This window comes from Phaseolus vulgaris, chromosome 4, assembly GCF_051622355.1.
Source record: "Phaseolus vulgaris cultivar YP4 chromosome 4, ASM5162235v1, whole genome shotgun sequence".
Taxonomy (NCBI): Eukaryota; Viridiplantae; Streptophyta; class Magnoliopsida; order Fabales; family Fabaceae; genus Phaseolus; species Phaseolus vulgaris.
Window position 1 is genome coordinate 8731478 of NC_143501.1, and position 27999 is coordinate 8759476.

General features: G+C 45.0%; 1 protein-coding gene across 1 annotated transcript; it reads left to right on the forward strand.

Annotated features, from left to right (window-relative positions):
* The first annotated feature begins 629 nt into the window (after nucleotides 1-629).
* Nucleotides 630-27986, forward strand: LOC137805518 (uncharacterized). Its single transcript, XM_090300933.1, has 4 exons — nucleotides 630-3215; nucleotides 4206-5925; nucleotides 26954-27528; nucleotides 27879-27986. Exons 1-4 carry the CDS (start codon nucleotides 630-632, stop codon nucleotides 27984-27986), a joined length of 4989 nt encoding a protein of 1662 aa, XP_090157059.1.
* Nucleotides 27987-27999: the final 13 nt, after the last annotated feature.

Here is a 27999-nt window from a genome sequence, read left to right on the forward strand (position 1 = left end):
TCTATAAATAAATAATTTTCCAACAGTATTCCGTTAAGTTTTATACTCTTTTATATTTGTACTGGTAGGCACCGGACGAACGCACGTGGCCGACCGGCCTTATACACTAAATGGAAACGAACGCACGTGGATCGGCCGTATACACAATAAATGTAAGGGCATTTATGTGACAAGCTAAGGTGGTTAAGATACACCTCCGAAGAATAAGGAATATGCGTTTAGAGAAGATATGTTCCCCGGGTATTCCGGAGCACGACTGACAAGACATATCCATAACCACCCTGAGCCCAAGGGATAGAAAGCCCATTAGGCAATCCTATAAATACTGTGCTCAAGCCAGAGAAAGGTACGTTTTCATTCACTTACGAAACTGCGCTTAGAATCTCATACTTACTTGAGCGTCGGAGTGCCTTCGCAGGTACCCTCCCCCGCCCGACCGAAGTTGATAGCCCGAAGGGACGACCGACCAAAGGAGACAGCAAGAAAGGACAGTCGACCAGAGGAGAAGAAGGTCAACACGTCAGCAATTGCACCACGTCAACCGACCGTGCCTGGGCCCCATCTCTCCACTCAGGTACAATTGGCGCCCACCGTGGGGCCGAGGCAAATCTTCAATTTTTGAAGCTATAATGGTTGCGACAAGAAACAACAACGACGCTATGGCAGAACAGATGACTATGATTCAAATCCTCCAAGCTCAGATGGAGGAACTGCGACAAAAGGGGATGGAAGACCATCGTCAACATGAAGAAGATAGACGCCTCCAAGAAGAAGATAGACGCCGCCAAGAAGAAGAAATCGCCTTATTAAGAGAGCAGAATGCACGACTCCAACAACAGGTCGATAATCCCGAACGAGAAGGCCAATCCCATATGGCCGACCGAACCGCCTCTCGCATACCTACACCTGCCAATACCAATCCTGCTTCCAGAGCTGAAACAGTCGAAAGAAAGTCAAGGAAAAGGGGTCATCCTTTTACAGACGAAATTATCACCACTCCACTTCCTGACAAATGGAGAGGCCTCGTCATTAAACTCTATGACGGCTCGACCGACCCGGACGAACACTTAAATGTCTACAAGACGCAAATGACTTTGTATACCACAGATAACAATGTGTGGTGTAAAGTATTTCCCACGTCGCTCCAGGGAGAACCTCTTACCTGGTTCACAGAGCTGCCTCCAAACTCCATTAACGATTTTGACACCCTAGCCGCAAAATTCTCCACTCAATATGCCACTAGCCGACCGCATCACATGTCCTCCATGTCTCTCCTAGCGGTACAACAAGAAAAAGGTGAATCTCTTAGAACCTTTCTAGATAGGTTCAACAAAGCATGCATGAACATCCGAGGGCTCAAACAAGAGGTTGCATTGCACCATTTGGTCTCGGCCATCCGACCGAGCCGTTTCACTGAAAGTCTCATCAAGAAACCACCTCAAGACATGGAGGACCTTCGAACTCGAGCAACCAAATTCATGCAAATCGAAGAACACATTGATTACCATCAACGGTTCAAAGCTGTCGGATTCGGAGCCCTTAAAGACCAAACCCAAAATAAAGAAAGAGAAGTCGAAACCGAACGAACCGTCCGAACCACTCTGAGGTCCGACCGGAATAGGGGAGGCCGAATCCCCAGGTTTAACAGTTACACCCCTTTAACTGTGCCGAGAGGACGAGCCCTAGATGAAGCACTACAAACGGACCTAATCCCGACATTGAAGCAGTATCAAACACCACCGAATGCAGATACTGCTAAGCGTTGTCAATACCATCAGAATTTCGGTCACACGACCGAAGGATGTCAAGCTTTGAAGGATAAAATTGAAGAACTCATCCAAGCTGGCCATTTACGGCAGTTCGTCAAGAGGACAAGGAGTTCAAGATCCCCACCACGGAATACTGACCGTCCTTCCCGTGGTGTCGACCGGTCGTACCGTAACGATTACAAACGCCACACTGACCGTAGCCAGACTTCGCGAAAATGCAGCGAAAGCCCCGTTCGGCGTACACGCCCCCGTAGCACAAGTCCCGACCGAAACGCCCGACCTCGCCAACGAGTCCGCGAAGTCATCAACATGATTGCTGGACCCGTTAACTTGGGCGAACCGAACCACGAAACAAATTATATAGCTGGAGGATTTGCCGGTGGCGGGTGCTCAAATTCCGCCCGAAAGAAACATCTTCGTGACATCCAGTCCGCTCATGCTACCACGAGGAAGCGTCCACATATACCTCCGATTACTTTCACTGACGAAGACTTTACAGCCATAGATCCAGCCCAGGACGACCCCATGGTCATCACTGTAGAAATTGACAAGTTCGCAATTGCCAAGACTTTGGTAGATCAGGGTAGCTCGGTCGACATATTGTATTGGGACATTTTCAAGAAAATGCGCATCCCAGAAGCACATATTCAGCCCTATAACGAACAAATTGTAGGGTTCTCAGGTGAACGGGTCGATACTAAGGGGTACATAGACTTGTACACAACCTTTGGTGAGGAAGACGGCCTCCATAAAACAATAAACGTACGATACCTCCTGGTTAACGCACAAACTTCCTACAACATCCTGCTCGGTCGTCCGTCCATTAACAGATTAAAAGCCATTGTGTCCACTCCACACTTAGCCATGAAATTCCCCTCGGCTAACCACGACATTGCAACCATCCATGTCGATCAAAAAACCGCTAGGGAATGCTATGTAGCAAGTTTGAAAAGTGAGCCAACTCGACGACTCTATACAACCAATACGGACGACCGAGTCCCGCAAAAACGAGGACGTTCCCCCACACGGCGTTCCGGACGACACATGTCCCGTCGTCAAATGATAGCCCTTGTTGACCTCGACCCTCGCATGGACGATCCCCGTATGGAAGCAGGAGAAGACTTGCATCCATTCCCGCTTCGCGATGATCGCCACACTACGCACATCGGTACTTCGCTGAAACCGGACGACCGAATGGCCATCGGGACGACACTTGTTAAAAATTCCGATCTTTTCGCCTGGACGGCCGCTGATATGCCTGGCGTAGACCCACAGGTTATCACTCACCGATTATCACTGTATAGAGAAGCTAAACCAATAGCTCAAAAGAAAAGACATATAGGCGAGGAACGACGTCAAGCCGCACGTGAGGAAGCCGACAAATTGTTACAGGCTGGATTCATTCGGCAGGCCCATTACACCACATGGCTAGCCAACGTGGTTATGGTGAAGAAAGCGAACGGAAAATGGCGTATGTGTGTTGACTACACAGACCTCAATAAAGCTTGCCCAAAAGACTCGTATCCTCTGCCTACCATTGATCGTCTCGTCGACGGTGCAGCCGGGCATCACATCCTCAGCTTCCTTGATGCCTACTCTGGCTATAATCAAATCCAAATGCACCCGGCCGACCGGAAGAAGACGGCCTTCATGACTGATTCCGGCAATTTCTACTATGAAGTAATGCCCTTCGGACTCAAAAATGCCGGAGCCACTTATCAAAGACTAATGGACCACGTATTCCACGACATGATTGGTAGGAATGTTGAAGTCTATGTCGATGACATCGTCGTCAAGTCCGACTCATGCAAACAACATATTGCCGACCTAAAAGAAGTTTTTCAGGCCCTCCGCCAACACCAGATGCGACTCAATCCGGACAAGTGTGCGTTCGGCGTCGAAGGGGGGAAGTTCTTAGGTTTTATGCTAACTCATAGAGGCATAGAAGCTAACCCCGAGAAGTGCAAAGCTATCTCCGAAATGCGAAGTCCCAACTCCATTCAGGAAATTCAGAGACTTATCGGCCGACTCACCGCACTATCCAGATTTGTTCCTAAACTCGCCGAACGAACGAGGCCAATCGTCCGACTACTGAAAAAAGCATTCCGCTTCGAGTGGTCGACCGAATGTGAGGAAATTTTCCTCGATTTGAAAACTTTTTTATCAACCCCGCCGGTCATCCAGAAACCGGACGCACGAGAACCCATCATAGTCTACCTCGCCGTTTCACACGAAGCCGTCAGCTCAGTCTTAGTGCAAGAAATTAATTTTGAAGAACGGCCGGTTTACTTCGTCAGCCGCGCCCTTCATGGCGCCGAAATCCGATACCAGACGATCGAAAAGGTAGCCATGGCCCTCATCATTACCGCCCGACGAATGCGTATGTATTTTCAGAATCATCGGATTATTGTTCGGACAAATTACCCTATTGTAAAGATCCTCACTAAACCAGATTTAGCCGGACGAATGATCGGTTGGACGATCGAACTATCCGAATTCCATATTCAGTACCAACCACGCGGAGCGATCAAGTCGCAAGCTCTCGCCGACTTCGCAGCTGAACTCACTACTTCTTCAGCCGAGACCGAACATTCATCATGGATCTTATATGTTGATGGCTCCTCGAACGAGAGGTCGTGCGGCGCTGGAGTTGTTTTGGAAGGCCCCGGCGAGATTGTCATCGAGCAAGCCCTCAAATTCGACTTCAAAGCTTCAAACAACCAGGCCGAATATGAAGCCATATTAGCCGGTCTACGTCTCGCTCAAGAATTAGAAATCACTAAGTTAATTTGCAAAAGTGATTCCCGGCTTGTCATCGGTCAGCTTAACGACGAATATGAAGTCCGAGAAAGCTTTTTACAGCGATACTATCACTTAGTCAAACAGTCGATGAGCACCTTTTCTGAAATTTCTATGCAGCACGTTCGACGCGATCACAATACCCGCGCGGACGCCTTGTCCCGGTTAGCAACCACGAAGTGTAAAGGAATGCATCGGTCGGTCATCCATGTTACGCTTGCACGCCCAAGCATCGACCTACAGGAATGCCTGACGACCGACACGGAATCTACTTGGATTACCCCAATCAAGCAATATTTACTCGACGGCACATGTAGTCCTCTCGGCGAAAAAACCATGAAGCTGCAGGCCGCCCGTTTTGTCTTAATCGGCGACGACCTTTATCGCCGAGGTTATACCCAACCACTCCTTAAATGTTTGACACCAGACCAAGCTTCCTATGTCATCCAAGAGTTGCACGAAGGAATTTGCGGAACTCACTCCGGCGCACGGACAATGGCTGCCAAAGTATTCCGGGCTGGATACTACTGGCCGACCGTCCAAGGTGACTGCACCAATTTCGTACAAAAATGTCTTAAATGCCAAGAGTTTGACACTTTGTCCCATCAAAAGCCTGAGGAACTCCATTTTATGTTATCACCTTGGCCGTTCGTCCAATGGGGTATGGACATCATTGGTCCTTTCGCCCTCGGTAAAGGCCAATGTAAATTCTTACTAGTCGGAATTGATTACTTCACCAAGTGGATCGAAGCCGAGCCCCTGACTGCAATCACCGCCCGCAATGTTCAAAATTTCGTATGGAAAAATATCGTTTGCCGCTTCGGGCTTCCACAAATCATCATCACCGATAACGGTCGGCAATTCACCGACCGAACGTTAGCTGAATTTTACGAGAAGCTCCACATCAAACACATCGCTAGTTCAGTCGAACATCCGCAAACAAACGGACAGGCAGAAGCTGGAAACAAAGTTATTTTGAACGAACTGAAGAAACGTCTCGGCCCAGCAAAGGGCAACTGGACTGAAGAACTCTTAGAAGTATTATGGGCATATCGCTGTACTCCTCAGACGACTACACAAGAAACGCCGTACAGCCTAACGTATGGCACCGAAGCTATGATCCCCGTCGAAATTGGCGAACCCTCTCTCCGCCGGCAAACCCTTGATCTTGATCTAAACAAGGAAAGCCTCTCGGTCGGTCTCGATCTCATCAACGAACTCCGGGACAAGTGTAGAATTAGAGAAGAAGCATGCAAAATTCGGGCGGCCAGACAATACAACTCCAAAGTTAAACCAAGATTGTTCCACAAAGGCGACTTAGTATGGCGAATGCGGAGCAGCGCACGGAAGGAAGGAGGCAAGTTCTCCAACAATTGGGAAGGACCTTTCCGCATAGCTGATACGGCAGCCGGTGGAGCCTATTATTTAGAATATTTATCTGGGAAGGAAATACCGAGAACGTGGAATGCCACACATCTCAAATTTTATTACAGTTGAACTCTTTCCTCGCTCAGTCGGTTTTTCCCTAAGGAGGGTTTACGACCGGAAAGGTTTTAACGAGGCACTAAATTAAAATCCAAATCTCCTAGTCCTTTACTCAATTCATATCTCGTTCGGCATCAGAATTATTACTTTAACGTAATAATAATTATTTATGCCTCGTTCGGCATCAGAATTTATCGGATTTATATATGCCTCGTTCGGCATCAGAATTATTACTTTTTACGTAGTCAGAATTTTATATGCCTCGTTCGGCATCAGAATTATTACTTTAACGTAATAATAATTATTTATGCCTCGTTCGGCATCAGAATTTATCGGATTTATATATGCCTCGTTCGGCATCTGAATTATTACAACGTAATCAGAATTATTTATGCCTCGTTCGGCATCAGAATTATTCACTTATTTATGCCACGTTCGGCATCAGAATTATATTATTACCTCAACGTAATCATAATTATTATGCCACGTTCGGCATCCGAATTATTTACTCAATCTTATGCCTCATTCGGCATCAGAATTTATCGGATTTATATATGCCTCGTTCGGCATCTGAATTATTACAACGTAATCAGAATTATTTATGTCACGTTCGGCATCAGAATTATTTACTCAATCTGATGCCTCGTTCGGCATCTGAATTATTACCTCAACGTAATCAGAATTATTTATGCCACGTTCGGCATCAGAATTATTTACTCAATCTTATGCCTCGTTCGACATCTGAATTATTACCTTAACGTAATCAGAATTATTATGCCACGTTCGGCATCCGAATTATTTACTCAATCTTATGCCTCGTTCGGCATCTGAATTATTACCTTAACGTAATCAGACTTTTTTATGCCACGTTCGGCATCAGAATTATTCACTTATTTATGCCTCGTTCGGCATCAGAATTATTCACTTATTTATGCCTCGTTCGGCATCAGAATTATATTATTACCTCAACGTAATCATAATTATTATGCCACGTTCGGCATCCGAATTATTTACTCAATCTTATGCCTCGTTCGGCATCTGCATTATTACCTTAACGTAATCAGACTTTTTTATGCCACGTTCGGCATCAGAATTATTCACTTATTTATGCCTCGTTCGGCATCAGAATTATTCACTTATTTATGCCTCGTTCGGCATCAGAATTATATTATTACCTCAACGTAATCATAATTATTATGCCACGTTCGGCATCCGAATTATTTACTCAATCTTATGCCTCGTTCGGCATCTGAATTATTACCTTAACGTAATCAGACTTTTTTATGCCACGTTCGGCATCAGAATTATTCACTTTTTTATGCCACGTTCGGCATCAGAATTATTCACTTATTTATGCCTCGTTCGGCATCAGAATTATTCACTTATTTATGCCTCGTTCGGCATCAGAATTATATTATTACCTCAACGTAATCATAATTATTATGCCACGTTCGGCATCCGAATTATTTACTCAATCTTATGCCTCGTTCGGCATCTGAATTATTACCTTAACGTAATCAGACTTTTTTATGCCACGTTCGGCATCAGAATTATTCACTTTTTTATGCCACGTTCGGCATCAGAATTATTCACTTATTTATGCCTCGTTCGGCATCAGAATTATTCACTTATTTATGCCTCGTTCGGCATCAGAATTATATTATTACCTCAACGTAATCATAATTATTATGCCACGTTCGGCATCCGAATTATTTACTCAATCTTATGCCTCGTTCGGCATCTGCATTATTACCTTAACGTAATCAGACTTTTTTATGCCACGTTCGGCATCAGAATTATTCACTTATTTATGCCTCGTTCGGCATCAAAATTATTCACTTATTTATGCCTCGTTCGGCATCAGAATTATATTATTACCTCAACGTAATCATAATTATTATGCCACGTTCGGCATCCGAATTATTTACTCAATCTTATGCCTCGTTCGGCATCTGAATTATTACCTTAACGTAATCAGACTTTTTTATGCCACGTTCGGCATCAGAATTATTCACTTATTTATGCCTCGTTCGGCATCAGAATTATTCACTTATTTATGCCTCGTTCGGCATCAGAATTATCTTATTACTAATGTAATCAGAATTATTTATGCCTCGTCCGGCATTAGAATTATCTTATTACTTTAATGTAATCAGAATTATTTATGCAAGTGTGCATTGCCCACATGTCGGGTCCAGCAATTTTCTATGCCACATTGTTCATTAACTCTTCAAAAGAGGCGTCAGGCTGTGGGCCAGGGGTCTCCCCCTCGGCCTCCTCATTTAAATTATCATCGGGGTTGATCGGCAGCAGCTTTCCATCAACTATTATTTTTTCTGTCGTACTGGTCGTCCTCCAGGGGTGCTCCATGCAGGCAGGCCGCTTGTCCGATGCCTAACCGAAAATATTCTTCGCTAATGCGAACGTCCCGTCATTCCGTTAAATTTAATGTCTGACAACTCGAAAGGCACAACAATTATTACGACTCTTCGGCTTTTATTCACCTCGAGCCTGGGGGGCAAGTGTACTGGTAGGCACCGGACGAACGCACGTGGCCGACCGGCCTTATACACTAAATGGAAACGAACGCACGTGGATCGGCCGTATACACAATAAATGTAAGGGCATTTATGTGACAAGCTAAGGTGGTTAAGATACACCTCCGAAGAATAAGGAATATGCGTTTAGAGAAGATATGTTCCCCGGGTATTCCGGAGCACGACTGACAAGACATATCCATAACCACCCTGAGCCCAAGGGATAGAAAGCCCATTAGGCAATCCTATAAATACTGTGCTCAAGCCAGAGAAAGGTACGTTTTCATTCACTTACGAAACTGCGCTTAGAATCTCATACTTACTTGAGCGTCGGAGTGCCTTCGCAGGTACCCTCCCCCGCCCGACCGAAGTTGATAGCCCGAAGGGACGACCGACCAAAGGAGACAGCAAGAAAGGACAGTCGACCAGAGGAGAAGAAGGTCAACACGTCAGCAATTGCACCACGTCAACCGACCGTGCCTGGGCCCCATCTCTCCACTCAGGTACAATATTCATAAATATCATGTTATTACGAGTGTATAAAAAAAATTTACAAATACATTATCACTTTTTTATAATTAACTAATATTAAATAACTTGATTTACAAAACAAACATCACTTTTTTAGTAATTAAGGCTTTAAAATATGAATAAAGTTGATTTTCCAAACTGCGGTATATTGCACAAGTTCCTTAGGATACAACATGAAATTCTCAAAAAATTTCTTGAATCAAAACTAGCAAGCTACTCTTAAAAGAGTAAGAACCCAACAAAACCTAAAAATATTATAATTTAAAATAAAAGAATAAAAAGGAAGATGAAGAGATGAGGAAGATGAAACGTGAGTGAGATGAGGAAGATGGAGAGACAATGAAGTTGTGAGTGAAAGTGAGAACGGAACCCCTTTTTATATAGGGAGAGGAACCAAAAATTTGTTGCATCTTCATAATCGAATTTGTGACACGTTCCATTGACTGACTACCAAAAATGGAACAACTGTCGGAATTGTGGGAAAGACCGCAAAGAAGAAAAAACACAAAGAAAATGAAGGACGTGAACCTTCGCGATCGTGCAGCCACGATCCTAGGTAGAGAGGACAATATTGCACATCAAACTTAGAACATATCTAGTCTCCACTACACTTTCGAGATCTCCTCCAACACTAAAAATCGCTAAAGTTCTTTTGTGAACCCTCTATTTTTGTTTTGCAATATTTATTGATATGTTCATATATCTTTACAACACTTTTTCACAGGTAATTGTTACGAGAGAAGAACAATTTTAAAATTAAATTTTCATAAACTCATTTAAAGTTTAGCTATAAATATAATTGATTATAAAGGGTCATAATTTGTTTACACCCAGTGGGTCCACTACAAACACTACTTCTTGCCCTTTCTATCTCTTAAAATTGAAAAATAAGCATAGGTTTTAGAATGGGTCATTGTTAGGAACTTTCTAAGAACAATTTCCGAAGTGGGTCGGTTATTGGGTAAGTGGTGTTTGTGAGTGTTGGTGCTGATGTTGGTGTTCACTGTTTGTTGGTGCTGTTTCATTCTCACTAGGCAAGTGTCCTTTTAAGGTCTTTAGTTGTATATTAAGGTTCCATGATTCTGCCACATTATTCTTCACTATCCAAATCTTCACTTTGTATTTCGGGCAAGGGGGAATGTACACCAATATTTGGTTTTCGGTATTTGTTAGGTAATTCTTGGTTTGCCACTATCATAATCATATTCAAATTTAATTACACATTTCGTTTTCAAACTTACAATTTTCTTTTTACTTATAGTCTTTTCAAAACATCCCATTTCAATCTTTATATACATTACTTTTAATATTTTTATTTTATTATAAAACATAAAATGGCATGTCCATATAAAAAAATAAAATATGATTATATGAGTATATGAAATAAAACATAAAATTTGTGTAACTAAGGGATTAAGTAATTAAATCATATGATAAATAATATTTTAAAAAAGAAAATTTTCAAATCATATTAATAATTCATTATCTTCTAAAGTGATCTCAAATTCAAGTTATGTAAATGAAAAAAAGTATAATTTAAAAAACAAAACAAAAATCTCACTAAAATAGTGAATTAAATCTTTCATAAAATATTAATCACTAACATGATAACTCAATATGTCATTAATGTATAACTATAAAAAAATATTCTCTTCATTAATATATCATAAGGAAATAAATAAAACTTAACTATTTTTCTTAAAATCTTGTGTTTGATTTAAGGGTAAACGAAACACATAGTGTTTAACATAAGAAAAACAGAGAAAGAGGATCAAAGTAACATAAAACGTAAAAGTATTATTACATACTTGTCAACATTCAATGTAGCCATATGTTATTTATATAGAGAGAAATAAAGGTAAATTGGGTTTTGGTGCAAACAGAAAGAACAAACCCAAACACATAAAGCCCAAAACACAAAATGCCAAAATCCCCACTCAAGCTAATGGATGAATATTGGAAACACCAAGCTTGGATAATAGTTTCTAAAACCTTTCTTTTTCAAGTGGTTTCGTAAGGAGGTCTGCTAGTTGATTCTTTGTGTTGATTAGGAGTAAATGAAAGAGTCCTTGTTGCAGCTTCTCCCTCACCACATGACAATCAATGTCTATGTGTTTAGTTATTTCATAAAAATTGTTGTTGTGTGTTATGTGATGTGCAGATTGACTATCACAAAAAAGACTTGCGTCGCTGCGCCATTGTACTTCACAACAAGCAGTTGCAAGAGCTTTGTATTCCGCTTCAAAGGAAGATCTTGACATTGTGCTTTGCTCTTTGGTTCTTCATGACAGTAATGATTTTCCAAGGTAAACCGAGTACCCAGTGGTTGATCTTTGAGTAAAAATGCATGAGGCCCAGTCAAAATCAAAGATCTGAATATTGTTGTTTTTGTGATAGTAAATACCTTGTGATGGTGATGCCTTTATATGTTTGAGGATTCTTTGAACGACTTGATCGTGTAACCTTGAGGGTGCTTGAACAAATTAACTCATAAAATGTATAGAAAAAATGAAATTCGGTCTTGAATTAACCAAATAGAGTAGTCTTCCAATGATTTTTTTGTATGTACTAATCTCATGCACAACTAAGTTATGATAAAAAAAAGCTTTTCGTTCTTCTTGTTAATGGGTGTGGCTGCTGGCTTTGCACTCAATATACCTGCATCGGCTAAGATCTCGAGAGCATATTTTCTTTAACAAATATGGATACCATTATTTGTTTTAGCGATTTTTAGTCCTAAGAAAAACCTTAAATGACCGAGATATTTTATTTTAAAGGTTGTGTTTAAGGAGTTTTTGAAATCCTCTATGTTTTTCATATTGTTACCAACTACTAATATATCATCTAAGTATATGAGAAGGGCAATGAAAGATGTTTTAATGGTTTTAACAAAAAGAGAATGATCTGCTTTCAAACATACTAAGATGATATTGTGAAGAAAAGTAGTGAGTTTGCCATACTATTGTTTACTTGCCTACTTCAACTCGTACAAGGATTTGGTTAGGAGATAAACTTGTCAAGTGTTTTTACTAGTTATACCAGGGGGCAGCTCCATGTAGACCTCCTCTTGCAAATCGTCATGCAATAACTTATTATTCATGTCTAGTTGTTATAAATGTCAGTTCATGGCAGCAGTCACAACGATAAAATTTTGAACAGTTGTGAGCCTTGCCACAGGTGAGTAAGTTTCCATATAATATATGCCTTCATGTTGTGTATATCCCTTGGCAATGAGTTTTGCTTTGTACCTTTCGAATTCACCATCTGTTTTTTGCTTAATCTTGTAAACTCACTTACAACAAATGAGTACTTTGTTAGGAGGAAGATCCATTATTTCCCAAGTCTTATTGGCTTCGAGGGCCTATATCGTTGTCTTCATGGGTTCCATCCATTCAGGAATTTTTTTTTGCTTCTTGATCCTGCCTATTGACCAGAACGCTGGAACTTGCCTCGTCAAAGGATCGACGTGAGCACCGCTTCAAACCTCCGTCCTTCTTCAAGATCCACCTCAAGAACCTGCAAAAGAACAGAGCGGCGCCGCTGCGACCGATCGCACTCCAACGCCCAAGTCAGTGACAAAACCACCAAATACTAAGAGCAAGAACACTCTGGAAATCTCAAGGAACCGTGCAATGTTCTCTCTCACAGTGTGCTCTAGAACTCGCAAGCGTAAAGAGTATAATCTGAACGTGCGTACCTCGAAAGTTCGTTGAGAACTCTTATATACCTGGTCACTTTCTCTCTCCTGGCAGTTACAGACTTAGACACGTGGCTCGCATCCAACTGTACACGTGCCATCATCTGAAACCTCCTTGACTTGGGCGCTGCTTCTACTCTCATTTTGGCTAAGTTACTTATGCATGGTACTGCCCAGTGCATAACTAACTTGGGAGCGCGATCTCTACTGGAATTGGCGAGTTAGGGTGCTCTCGTACACCTTCCCTGTGGTCTCGCCGGCCGCCTTCATAATCTGCACCGCCTTCATCTTCGGCGATGTGCTTGTTCTGGCGATCTCCAATCACGTGGTCGCCTGAGTTTACATCTGGCGACTTCATCTTCAACTGGACGATCGCCTGGTATGCTGGAGATCGGAGCACGCCAACTTAATAACTGGCGACTACACGAGCCCCCCGACTTCCTTCCCTTCTGCGGATCTGGCGCCTTGTCAACACGCCTTACACTGTAGCTTGGTGCCACGTCATCACTTCCGACTACCAGGGCGGTACACAAGCCCCCCAGTCTTAAGCGAAGACTTGTCCAGCGAAAAGACTAAAGAGTCACGCCAATACCGATCTACGTGGCACTGGCGCGGAATTTCAAGCGGTTGTACCTTCTGCTCCTCTGACGCTCCACCAAACCCCTCACCCATCGCTCGACACGTGGTTTCATCAACGGTTACCTTCAGTTAACGTTTGCGCTTCCCAAACCCATTTCGAAAAACCCTTAAACCCATTTTCGCTCCTACTGTTCCATCACTTCTCTTCATATTCTCGAACGCTCCAACCTTCCTCTGCAAAAAAAGCTCTCGACGTTCTTCAACTTCCCGAATCACCAACATTCTTCATCGCCTTCCTGATCATAAAAAGGTACTTCCTTTCCTTCTTCTGCTGGGTTTTATTGCATTTTAATCGATTCGCATCATTCTGTAACTGTCTGGTGCATACGTTGTGGGTTGTTTTTGCTATTTTTCCTTCTTCGTAATTTAGGGCTTTGTCTCTGTTGCAACGAACCTCCGTTCGTTCGTTTGTTCACCCTTCGTTCATAATTAGCGTCAGCCCCTGCGAGTCCTGATTGCCTTTTCCTTTCTTCTTCCTTTGCAGCTTCCACCATGACTCGCTCCAAGATCACCCCGAATCCACCTCCTTCATCACGAAACCCCTCCTCACAAGCACACAACCCACCGCGAGCGCGCGGTGCCTCGTCTTCTCAGGCTGAAAGGCCTGCACCTTCCCGCCCCAACCCGGCCCAGGCTGCTCCGCCTGCCACTGGAGGAGCCTCCGTTCCCCCACCAGACTTCAAAAAACTCTATCCCTGGACTAACTCAACCCTGTTGAGGGAAACGTCCTCCGTGAACACTGCTGGGGCAGTTCTGCGGCTGACTAAGGGGGATGAGCCTCACCAAACGTTTCATAAGGAGCACGATGAGAAGATGATAATGCTGTCTTGCCCCCCCGAGCTGCCAGTTTGCGCCGATGACAGGGCGAGCAATGACGGGCCCTTCTGCTTCGTCTACACAACCTTATTCAAGAAGGTGAAGCTCAAGTTCCCTTTCACCCATTTCGAAAGGGAGCTCCTCACCGAGCTCAACATCGCCGCCGCCCAGCTCCATCCCAACAGCTGGGCGTTTGTGCGAGCGTTCCAAGTGATGTGCGACCATCTGGGGTTGCCAGCATCGGTGGACGTATTCTTATTTCTCTTTGAAGCCAAACACCCAGGAGACCGCCTGTGGGTAAGCTTGAATGGGATTGCTGGGAGGTCAATCCTCTCCATCTTCCAACAATCCTATAAAGACTGGAAAGGGAAGTTCGTCCAAGTGCGCCATAACGACAAGGACGTCTCCCTACTCGACGGCTTTCCCTTGTACTGGGTGGACAAGGGGAAGAAAGAGTCCAAGAGCTGCTTCAGGAGACCCAGAAGTCCTGATAGCATGGGCGCATTGGACAGAGATCTCTGCCTCTTCTGGAAAGGAAAGCCCCCCAGATGATCCACGAGGAGGAAGAGGAGGACGACGAGGCCATTGAAGATGGCCTTATCACGAAGAGGAAGAGGGTGACACCTTCTTCACCACCTGCCCCACCCCCTCTTCCAACCTCAACACCTCCATCCACGCCTGCCGCACCTCCAACCTTGCCATCTCCACCAGCTCCTGCCTCACCTGTCCAAGCCATTCCATTGGCATCTGCGCCACCTGAAGCTGAGGCCGCCGAGCCAAACTTTATGGAGGACCCCCCGAGCGCCTCCACGTCATATGTATCAGCTTGGGGGGGTCCCCCTTCAAATGCCTCAGCCGCAGAGGTTGCTCCAATCGGGGATGAGGTTGCTCATACCTCTCCAATTCTAATCACCGAATCCCCGACGTCGCCACCACGCCCAGAAGCACTTACTGAAGAACCAACTAAAGAAGGTGGCGACGAAAACCAACAACAGGCGCACCTGGTGCCTCTCCAAGCAGCAAACCTCCCTCTTGAGGTTACGAGGATGTGGGAGCCTCTTTCTGCCAAGCTGAAGACGATAGCAGAAGACATCCCCACCATCATAACCAGAGCTGTGGAGAGTTCCACCAGGAAGCTCCAGGACGACCTCTTCAACCTTAGAACTGAGAACAGCACCATAAGGGTTGAGGTGGAGAAGTTGTCCTTCAACTTGACACTCGCGGAGATTGAACACTCTCGAGTAGAAGACGCGATGAGCACCAAGCTCAGGTTGGCGCGCAAGGAGGCCACTGATCTCCGCCATAAGGTGCAGCAATTGGCTCAAGAAAAGATCGAACTGGAGAGCAAGATTGTGCCTTATCGCGTCAAGGTGGCTGACTTGGAGGCTCTCATAAAAACCGACGCCGCCAAGGTGAAGAAATTGGAGCAAAGGTCAGCCGACCGAGAGACCCTCCTTGGAAAGGTGGAAAAGGCGAGGGATGATGCCATGGCTGAGCTCGCCGAAGCCAACAAGAAAAAAGGGGAGCTCGCTGCCGAATTGGGACAAGCGCAAGCAGAATCCAAGAAGGTTGCTGAAGACCTTCTCCAGGCTCAAGAAACCAATGAACAACTCAAGAAGCAAGTCGAAGAGCTGGAGCAACAGAATAAGGAGCTGAAGGAACAAACTGAAGATCTCAAGAAACGGATTGAGGAACTTCAGAAGCAGATTGAAGAACTCAAGCTGAATTCCGCTCAAATTCTGGCTGCTGGATTCGAAGCTGCGCGGGAACAATTTGCCTACTTGTTCCCCGACCTGGACCTCAGCATGGTGTCTCTTGATAACGAGGTAGTGGATGGAAAAGTGGTTCCCGCTGAAGACTAATCGATTCTCTCCATCTGCTACCTTCGTGCCTTTCCCTCGTATATAATTCTGTAATAAACTCGTATTTTCTTGTACATGTATTTTTGAGCTGATACTTTACTTAATGAAAATACCTTTGCATCACTTCTTGTAACCTCTTTGTCTGCCCTTAACCTTTCTTGCGTGATTTACTTCAACGAAAAGACTTAGCGAATTCGTAGGCACGATCTTATACTTAACTGTTTTGAACCACTCCAACTTCAAACAACAATCACCTTAACAACTCGTAATCTTAAGGCAATTAACCTTAGCGTAAAATTACTCTTCAAGCAACAAACTTTAACTCAACTACTGGCTTAAAACATTGCTTCACCCGATCTGCTTCATCAAAACGGGTCTTTAACTTACTCGCCACCGTTTGAACTTTTCCTGGTCGCCGAAGACTCTTGGCGATATCAGCTTCTTTCTGGCTACATGCCTTGGCCATTGTTCTTTCACCTGGGGGTAGAGGCGCCTTGTGGATCCTTCTCTACCTTCCTGAACTTCAGAACAAAAGACCGGGTGACTAGGCGTTCTCTTCGAACCTACCTTAGCCACCCTCAAGACTTCTTCCACCCTCTACACCATACCTGAATTCGTTCGAGACGAGAAGGATTTTATCTTGCCTGAACTCGCTCATAGGCGAGAAAGTCTTTAAACTCGCCTGAACTCGCTCATCGGCGAGAAGGTCTTTAAATCGTGCCTCTACATTGCCCCAGGGGTTACATCTTCTCGCCCCCAGAAACACTGAGGACTTTTTACTGGTGCCTCTACATTGCCCCAGGGGTTACATCTCCTCCCCCCCAGAAACACTGAGGACTTTTCACTCTTCCTCGCCTGCACTCGCTCGACGGCGAGGAGGTCTTTATCTCGCCTCAGAACGCGCGAGGGCGTTGAGGTCTTTTAGCTGATGCCTCCGATCGCCGAAAGACGATGAGGACTTTAAAATTTTAACTGGTGCCTCCAATCGCCGAAAAACGATGAGGACTTTAAAACTTTAACTGGTGCCTCCAATCGCCGAAAAACGATGAGGACTTTAAAACTTTGACTGGTGCCTCCAATCGCCGAAAAACGATGAGGACTTTAAAACTGTTTTAGAAAGCACGTAATATATCTTTACTTGCCTTAAATTACGTATAAGTGACAAGGTCTTTCTTCAAAACTTTCCGAAAACAACAAGCACGCAATCCAAAACACCTTTGAACTTCGACAACTCTTCTTTTATTGGGTAGCCTCATTAAAAACCCTCCTTAGGGAAAAAAGAGTGCCCCCTTCAAACCGTTTTAACAGAGACATTGTAATATAACTTTTGTGTTTGTCTTTACTTACAAAGCTTCTTAACTGTAATACAACTTCAGATGCGTGGCGTTCCAAGTGCGAGGAATCGCCCCTCCTTCCAATGTCTCTAAGCGGTAGGCGCCGTTCCTGAGCGCCTCGGTTATTCTGAACGGCCCCGTCCACTTGGACGACAGTTTATTCTCCATCTCGTACTGGTGGGCTTTCCTCATCACCAGATCGCCTTCTCTAAACTGCCTTGACATCACCTTCAAGTTGTATCTTCGTTCAATCCTTCTCTTCACCGCTTCAGCCGTCAATCTCGCCTCTTCCCTGACTTCATCCAGTAGATCCAGGTTCAGCCTTCTCTCTTCATTCGAGTCTTCCTCTACGAAGTTCTGGAATCTCGGGGAGCTCTCCTGGATCTCTACTGGAATCATGGCATCACACCCATAGACCAAGCTGAATGGGGTCTCATGGGTTCCTGTGTGGTACGCCCAGACTATACGGGGTACCTCCTCAGCCCAGCTTCCCTTGGCTTTCTCGAGCCTTCTCTTCAATCCTCTCAGCAACACCCGATTGGCTGACTCCACCTGGCCATTCGTCTGAGGGTGCTCGACGGATGCAAACACTTGTTGAATTCCCACCCCTTCGCAAAGCTTCTTCAACAGGTGACTTGCAAACTGAGTCCCGTTGTCCGACACCAGGCGCTTGGGCACACCAAACCGGCACACAATATTCTTCCACACGAAACCTTCGATCTTGTGTGCGGTGATCTGGGCCACTGGTTCTGCTTCAATCCACTTGGTGAAATACTCAATCGCCACCACCAAGTACTTCATCTGCCTGATCGCCAGCGGGAAAGGTCCCAGGATGTCGATTCCCCAAGTATGAAACGGCCAATGACTGTAGATCGACTTCAACTCCTCGGGAGGCGCCTTGTGCCAATCGGCGTGCTGTTGGCACTGTTTGCAACACTGCGCATACTTCTTGCAGTCTTCTCTCATCGTTGGCCAATAGTAGCCTGCACGGAGAGTCCTCGCGGCCAGAGCTCGACCCTCGACGTGGCTTCCGCATATACCTTCGTGGAGCTCTGCCATGATTCTCGTGCACTTCTCGCCATGTACGCATTCCAGGAGTGGGTGAGTGAACCCAAACCTGTACAGATCGCCATCAATCAATGTGTATTTGCTGGAATTTTTCTTTACCTTCCTAGCCTCTGCCGGATCCAGTGGGAGGAGGCCATCTGCCAGGCACCGCTTGTACTGGGTTATCCAGGTGTCTGGCTCATGGATAGCGCAGACCTGCGTCATGTTCTCCTTCTCTCCTCGACATGCTCTAATTCTCGGCGATCTCAAAGTTTCTTGCGTCAGGGATTTATGGCTTCTCGTTGCTTTCTCCGTCGACTTGCTTATCTGAAGAACCAGGTGATCTGCTACAAATGCTCTTGGCGTCTTCAGAGTTTCTTGAATCACCGTCCTCTGCCTACCCCCCTTGCCTGAACTGGCGAGCTTAGCTAGCAAGTCAGCTCGGGCATTCTGCTCCCTAGGCACATGCACCACTTCAAAGGAGGCGAAGGAACTCTTCAATTCCTGCACATACTCCAGGTAAGCCGCCATTTGTGAATCTTTAGCCTGGAACTCGCCTGTTACTTGCCCTGTGACTAGCAGCGAGTCACTCTTAGCCATTAGCACCCTGGCTCCCATCTCTTTGGCCAGCAAAATCCCGGCGATCAGCGCCTCATACTCTGCTTGATTGTTACTGGCTTTGAAGGCAAACCTCAAAGATTGTTCGATCAGCACGCCGTTGGGTCCTTCCAAAATGACTCCAGCACCGCTACCCTGCTGGTTCGACGATCCATCCACCGAGAGTACCCAACGGAAGTCGTCCCCTTCTACTTGTGTTGCCTCAGATGAGAGCTCGACCACGAAATCTGCAAAGATTTGCCCCTTGATCGGGCCTCGGGGCTCGTACTTAATGTCAAACTCTGACAGCTCCAGTGCCCATTTCACCATCCTTCCCGCAACGTCAGGCTTCTTCAAGACCTTCTGGATAGGCAGGTCAGTCATCACCAGTATGGTGAAGCTATGGAAATAGTGGCGCAACCTCCTCGCCGAAAATACCACAGCCAGCGCAGCCTTTTCCAGGGCCTGATATCTCGTTTCGGGGCTCTGCAGCACCTTACTAACAAAATAAATAGGCTTCTGAGCCTGATCTTGATCCTGGGCGAGTACCGCACTCACCGCCCTCTCAGTTACAGCAAAATACAACCTGAGAGGGGTTCCCTCCAGCGGTTTACACAAAACCGGCGGGCTCGCCAGATACTCTTTCAGCTTGACGAAGGCTTCCTCACACTCCTTCGTCCAAACAAACTTGTTATTCCGCCTCAAGCACTGGAAATAGGGATATCCCTTCTCTCCACTAGCTGACACGAAGCGAGACAGGGCTGCCATCCGACCTGTTAGCTGCTGGACTTCTTTCACCGTAGCTGGGCTCCTCATCGCCAAGATGGCGGCACACTTATCCGGGTTGGCCTCTATGCCTCTTTCAGTCAAGAGGAAACCCAGGAATTTTCCGGCCTCCACGCCAAAGATGCATTTCTCTGGATTCAGCTTCAACTTGAACTTGGCGATCGTCGTGAACAATTCCTCCAAGTCTTCAATGTGCTTGCTTTTTTCTGGCAAGGTCACGACCATGTCATCAACGTACGCTTGCACGTTCCTTCCCAGCATCGGTGCAAGTACTCGATCCATCAGCCTCTGGTATGTGGCCCCCGCGTTCTTCAGCCCAAACGGCATCACCTTGTAGTAGTAGCACGATCTCTCCGTCATGAAGGCTGTCTTCTCTTCGTCCATGGGATGCATCTTGATCTGATTATACCCCGAGAAGGCATCCAGGAAGCTCAGCAACTTACACCCTGCAACACTATCTACCAGGGCGTCTATGCTCGGTAAAGGATACGAATCCTTTGGGCAAGCCTTGTTCAGGTCAGTGAAATCGACGCACATGCGCCATTTCCCATTGCTCTTCTTCACCAGTACGACATTTGCTAGCCATTCAGGGTACTGAACTTCCCTGATGTGGCCTGCAGCGAGGAGTTTCTGTGTTTCGTCCCTGATCGCCTGCCTCCTCTCCTCGTTGAACTTTCTTCTTCTTTGTCGCACTGGTCTCACCAAGTTGTCCATCGCCAGATGATGGCACAAGAAGTCGGGATCGATCCCGGGCATGTCCGAGGCGGACCATGCAAACGCATCCAGATGCCGTTCAATCACCTTGGCGATCTGGTCCTAGAGCTCAACCTCCAGGGATCTTCCCAGCTTGAAGATCTTTCCCCCGATTTCTCTCTCGAGCCACTGCTCGACGGGTTTTGGCCTGGTCTCTCTAGCGATCACCGCCCTGGCGATTCCTAGTTCTCTCGCTTCCTCAGGGCGATTCCTTGCCTCTTCTTCCTCCAGGCCAGCGCTCTTCTCCCCCAGCTCAGCGTCCACCATCTCCACGTCCCTTCCGGCGGTCTCTTCTGTTACCGCCGATCTGGGCTTCACACCAGGAGGTGGGGTGGTCGTTACGTAACTCACCGATCTCTTGTTTTTCAAGCTATTCTCATAGCACTTCTTCGCCTCTTTCTGATCGGATTTGATGGTGATCACCACCCCCTCCATGGACGACAACTTCACCTTCATGTGCCGGGTCGACGGTATGGCACCTATCTTGTTGAGCGTGGGCCTTCCCAACAGGATGTTGTATGCTGAAGGAGCGTTTACAATGAGGTATTTGATTTTCTCCGTTCTTGAACCCGCCACGTCTGTAAACGTTGTCCTCAATTCTATGTACCCCCTGACCTCCACCTGGTCACTAGCAAAACCATACAAACACCCTCCATAGGGCCTCAGCTGGTCAAGGGGCAGCTCCAACTGCGTGAAAGTCGGCCAGAACATCACATCTGCCGAGCTTCCCTGGTCCACCAGCACCCTGTGGACCTTTCTTCCTGCTGTTATCAGCGAAATCACTATGGGATCGTTGTCGTGGGGCACAACATCCCGGAGATCTTGCTTGGTGAATGTAATATCCACTTCCGGCGAGTGGTCTTCAAACATATCCACCGTCATCACAGACCTCGCGTACCTCTTCCTCTGTGATGCGGTGCATCCACCTCCTGAGAAACCCCTGCAATGGTGTGGATTTCCCCGTGCGTGGGCATCTCATGCTGCTGGGCTTCTCCACCTGCTGGTTGGGAGCTCGACGCACCTCCCGTCCTCCTATCCAGCAGATAGTCATTTAGGAACCCGCTCTTAACTAGATCATCGAGCTGGTATCCTAAAGACAAACACGAGTCCAAAGTGTGGCCAAAGCCCTGGTGAAACTCACACCAGGCATCTGGCTTTGGTCCCAGCACCTTGTCGCCCACCTTCTCGGGTGCCCTCAACCTAGCAGATATATTGGGAATGGCGATCAGGTCCGCCAATCCCATAACAAACTTGTGCTTAGGCGGGCGATTGTATTCCCGGCGTGCTGGTTGCTGGCGACCTTGGCCTCTGCCCTTGTTCTTCCTTGGATCATAAGGATGGCGACTCCTCTGATCCCTCCTAGCCGCCGCTGTCTCCAGCACCCTGTGAGGCTGGATCCTCGTCTGGGCGCGTGGCCTGGTGGGAGCCACGCTTCCTCTCTTCTCGGCGACTTCACTCTCGTCGGCGATGTGGGCCACCGCAAGTCGCCTAACCTTAGCGAACGTGGCGGGGTGAGCCTTGATCAATGCCTCGCAGAATGGTCCCGGCAGCACGCCCTTCTTAAATGCATAGACCAGCATTTCCTCATCCTTGGCCGGCGATCTGACCATCTGCGCCCCAAAGCGATTCAAGTAGTCCCTGAGGGACTCTCCCTGATACTGCCTTATATCAAACAAATCATAAGACACCCTGGGCGGTGCCTTATTCACGATGTACTGCTCGACAAAAATCTTCGAGAACTGTTGAAAATTTGTTATGTGACCGTTAGGCAGGCTCACAAACCACTCCAACGCCGTTCCTTGGAGCGTACTCACGAACATCTTGCAGTAGACGGCGTCTGACCCTCCTGACAGCATCATCTGTGTATGGAACGTGGTGAGATGAGCCTCAGGATCCTCCACGCCGGTAAAAACAACCTTAACCGGAACCACGCTCGCAGGAATGGGCGTGTCAGTAATCGCCTGATCGAAAGGCATAGGAAAAACGCGAGGTGGCGACGACGGCGCGACCTCTTCAGCAACAGAACGCCCCTGCTGCTCCTGAAGAGCTTGACGCAGCTCCTCAGTCACCTTGCTAAGTTCGTCATTCCTGGCCCGAGAGGCGGCCAGGTCCTCGTGCATTCTCGCCTGCTCTATGCGCGAGGCTTCCACAGTTGCCTGCAACGAGCGCATAATCTCTACCATCTGCGCCATGGTCATGGCGGCGGCGCCTTCAGCAGCGACGGGCGCAACTGGACTTGAACGATTGCTTCTCATTTTTCTCATGAAACTTAGCGAATCACAGAATGCAGCGAACAACACTTACTTCAGCTACGATCGATTCAGCGATCAATCGGAGAAAACTGTGCGAAACTCCGCAAGAAAACTCAAGAACACCGCAAACCTTCAAACAAACCTGCAACTCCACCAGAAACCACCGCTTTCCCCGCGGATAACCAAACGAGCGAAAGAACTCAGACTCCACCGAACAAATCACGCGTAGACAGCAGAAAACCTCACTTCACCGACAAAAAACCCAAACGAACGGCATAAAACGCGAAATTACCGAACAAATCTCAAGCAAACAGCAAACGATGGTTGCACCAGCACACAACCACGCAGAAAACTTCGAAAACCTCCAAGAACTCACGCTGTGGATGGGAGCAAGTTTTACACGGCCCCACGGTGGGCGCCTGATGATCCTGCCTATTGACCAGAACGCTGGAACTTGCCTCGTCAAAGGATCGACGTGAGCACCGCTTCAAACCTCCGTCCTTCTTTAAGATCCACCTCAAGAACCTGCAAAAGAACAGAGCGGCGCCCCTGCAGCCGATCGCACTCCAACGCCCAAGTCAGTGACAAAACCACCAAATACTAAGAGCAAGAACACTCTGGAAATCTCAAGGAACCGTGCAATGTTCTCTCTCACAGTGTGCTCTAGAACTCGCAAGCGTAAAGAGTATAATCTGAACGTGCGTACCTCGAAAGTTCGTTGAGAACTCTTATATACCTGGTCACTTTCTCTCTCCTGGCAGTTACAGACTTAGACACGTGGCTCGCATCCAACTGTACACGTGCCATCATCTGAAACCTCCTTGACTTGGGCGCTGCTTCTACTCTCATTTTGGCTAAGTTACTTATGCATGGTACTGCCCAGTGCATAGCTAACTTGGGAGCGCGATCTCTACTGGAATTGGCGAGTTAGGGTGCTCTCGTACACCTTCCCTGTGGTCTCGCCGGCCGCCTTCATAATCTGCACCGCCTTCATCTTCGACGATGTGCTTGTTCTGGCGATCTCCAATCACGTGGTCGCCTGAGTTTACATCTGGCGACTTCATCTTCAACTGGACGATCGCCTGGTATGCTGGAGATTGGAGCACGCCAACTTAATAACTGGCGACTACACGAGCCCCCCGACTTCCTTCCCTTCTGCGGATCTGGCGCCTTGTCAACACGCCTTACACTGTAGCTTGGTGCCACGTCATCACTTCCGACTACCAGGGCGGTACACTTCTTCATAACATTATGGCTCAGTTTGCGAGGAAATGGATAAAAAGTAGTTTAGATGTTTTTTCGAGAGATTTTTGTAAGATATAACATAATTGAGTGGATCATGTACCTTTTTGTTGCTTTCTAGATTTTTATTACATGGTGATAACATGATTTGATGATGATAATGTTCTAAAAATGCTAGTATTTTTCTGATCCTAGTGAAACGTCTCAAATCTTCATTGAGCACATTCTTTTATTTTACTCTACATAGGAACATCATCATATACCTTCTTCATGAAGTCACTGTCTTTTTGGAAAATTTCCTGATCATCCTTTTCATTCAAATTACAGAAGAAAGTCTCATAGAAAAGAACGTTTCTAGATACAAATATCTCTAGAATTAACATCAAGCACAACATAACCTTTGGTGCCTTGTTTAAAACCAAGGAGAATGCACTTTCATACTTTTGGATCAAGTTTATGTCTATTTTGTTCAAGAGTGGGAGCAAAACATAAACATTTGAAAACTCTCATATCATAAATATCAAGTAAACACTCATGCAGGAGTTCATAGGGACATTTATTTTGAATCACAAGAGATGGCAAGCAATTTATTAGATGTGCAAAATGTAAAATTGCATATGACCAAAAAACTCTAGGCAAGTTAGATTGAAAAATAAGGCAACGAGTGATGTTCAAAATGTGTTGATGCTTCCTTTCAATTGTGGAGTTTTGTTGTGGTGCTTCGTTACAAGATGTTTGATGCATTATGCCATGCAAATTATAGAAATCTATCCAACAAAACTCCTTCTCGTTATCAGTTCTAATGACCTTAATACCTTTTTTAAACCGATTCCTAACATAAGTGATAAAGTGTTGCAAGAATTCCATAATTTTGCTATTGTTTTTCATTAAGTGAATCCATATATCTACTATAGTCATCTCTATTGTTAGAAATTATATGTGCCCGTGACCAGAATTGAAACCAAAAGGACATCAAATGCCATATGAATAAGATCAAAGACATTATTATTGATTGTTTTACTAAGCAAAAAAGGCATTTTATGCTGCTTGGCTAAATGTCAAGAAGTGCAAACATTCATATTATCAAAATTCACATCATAATATTTCTTACCTAAATTTTCCAACACTATTTGAGGGATGACCCATTCTACAGTGCCAAATATCAAGCTTATTATCATGCATGGAAAGAATACTTTATGCATACTACAAATCAGCCCATAATGTTTCTCTATATGTAGATGGTAGAGTCCATTGTGTATTTCAGATCGACCAATTTTCCTCGAAGATTGTTTCTTTTGTATCTGGCAAATATTATGAGTAAAAACAAGTTGGCATCTCAAGGATGTTGGTAGCTGCTGGACATAAATTATATTTAATGTAAATTTAGGTGTGCATAAAATACTATGTAGAATTGTGTTTTTTTATGATACCAATGTTCCAACATAAACAATAGTAACATTGTTATTGTTGGGTAACCTAACTCTTACAAATTTTATTTTGCAATAGCTTATAAAAAAAAATTGAGCAAACCACATGATTTGTGGCTCCTTTGTCAACTATCCAACTATTCATACCTTCTTTACCTACGTTCTTGCTTCATAATCTGCTCATTACGATTCTCTCCTTACGTAAACTTTTCTTTCTCAACTTCATTTTCTTAACCATTCTCAAAGGATTTTGCAGCGTAATTACCTTTTTATTTCATCCACGGTGGAAATTCATGCTTTAAGTATCATTTGTCAGCCGTGTTGTTCATCTTGTTGCAGAAATAACACTATTTTCCATAATTCTTTTCTCTTCCTCTACCATAGTTGCGCTACCCATGATTGTCATTGTTGACTCTGTTGTTTGTTTTCTACTGGTTTGCACTATTGTTCAAGACCTTCGTGTCTATTCCCATGCCCTTGTTTAGATGTCTTTCTTGTTGGAGAACTAAAGAGAAGACACAATTAATACCTAGCAACAATTCAGTTAGTAAGATTTGTGTTTTCACATTGTATGCTTCTCCTAAACCTTTCAAGAAGCACATCACCTGTTTTGAATCCCTATAATTCGCCATTATTTTCATCAACCCGCAGCTACACTTCACCTTGCAAACACAAGTTGGTAGAGGTCGTAGCGAATCCAACTCTTCCCACATGGTCTTGGAATTGGTGTAGTATTCAATGATACTTCTTTCACCTTGCTTGATGGATTTAATTTCTTATAAGAGGTTCGAAATCCTAAAGTGATTACTTTTTTCAAATCTTTCTCTAAGATCTTCCCACAACTCTCTTGCATTGTCGATGTACATAGTACTTTGAGCTATCTGTGTTGTGAGACTACGTATGATCCATGAGATCACCATTACACTGCACCTCTCCCATACTTCATATTGACCATCACATTGTGGAGGTTCTGATATCTTTTCATTAAAAAACTTATACTTGTTTTTCGAAAGAAGAGCACACTTCAATGCTCTTCTCCATAAATGGTAATATGAAACATCAAGATGCGAAGTGACTAGGACCATGGTTGGGCTTTCACTTGGGTGAAGGTAATACGCTTTCCCTGGATTTTGTTGATCATTTTTTGAAGAACTTTGTTGTGTCGCAACCATGAGAAAAAGATAAAGATAACAATGTTGAAAGATGTAAAAAGAGAAAGAAAAAATCAGTGATAGAGGCAGTGGAGCAAAGCAGGTTATACCCGCTTTGATACCACCTTGAAATTTTATGTTTCACTTAAGGGGAACAGAGTAATATAAAACATAAAAGTATTATTACACATTTGTCAGCATTCAATGCAACCATATGTCATTTATACAGAGAGAAAGAAAGGGAAATTGAGCTTTGGTGAAAACATTAGATACTTTCCTGATATAAAAGAAAGGCGATCCAAATACCCCATTGCAAATTATGTGACTACTCAACATTTATCAAAGCCTATTCAAGCCTTCACAAAGACATTACTCTCTTGTCATATTCCAAAGAATGTGGAAGAAGCCTTAGCTGATCCTAAGTGGGTACAAGCCATACAAGAGGAAATGGAAGCTTTAAAAAAGAATAATACATGGAGGCTGATACCACTTCCTAAAGGGAAGAAGATAGTGGGGTGCAAGTGGGTGTTCTCAGTCAAATACAAAGCTGATGGATCCGTTGATCGACACAGGGAAAGGCTAGTAGCTAAAGGGTTCACACAGACGTACAATATAGATTTTACAAAAACTTTTTCATCGGTGACCAAACTAAATACTATTACAGTCCTATTATCTCTTGCAGTAAATTTGGATTGGTCACTACTCCAGCTCAACATGAAGAACATTTTTCTCCATGGAGATCTTGAAGAAGAGGTTTATATGGATATCTCACCAGGCTATATGCCCTCTTCCAAAACCAAGGAGGTATGTAAGTTAGAGCAGACCTTATATGGATTAAAATAATCACCTCGGGCATGGTTTGGAAGGTTTAGCTCAGCTATGAGAAGATATGGTTTTAACCAAAGTAAGGCAAATCACACCCTATTATAAAAGCATCAGCAAGGAAAGGTGACAACTCTAATTGTTGACGTAGATGACAAGATTATTATTGGAGATGATACTAAAGAAATTTCAAGATTACAAGAGTAATTGGCAGCTGAGTTTGAGATGAAGAATTTGGATGGATTCAAGTTCTTCTTAGGAATAGATGGCGAGGTCATAAAGAGAATTTTTCTTGTCTCAAAGAAAGTATGTGTTTGACCTATTGGCTGAAGTGGTGTTGTTGGACTGCAAACCAATGGATACTCCAACATGATCGAGCAAAGCATGTGGAAGTAGATAGACATTTCATCAAGCAAAACCTTGAGGAGAAAGTTATTTGATTTCCTTTTGTCA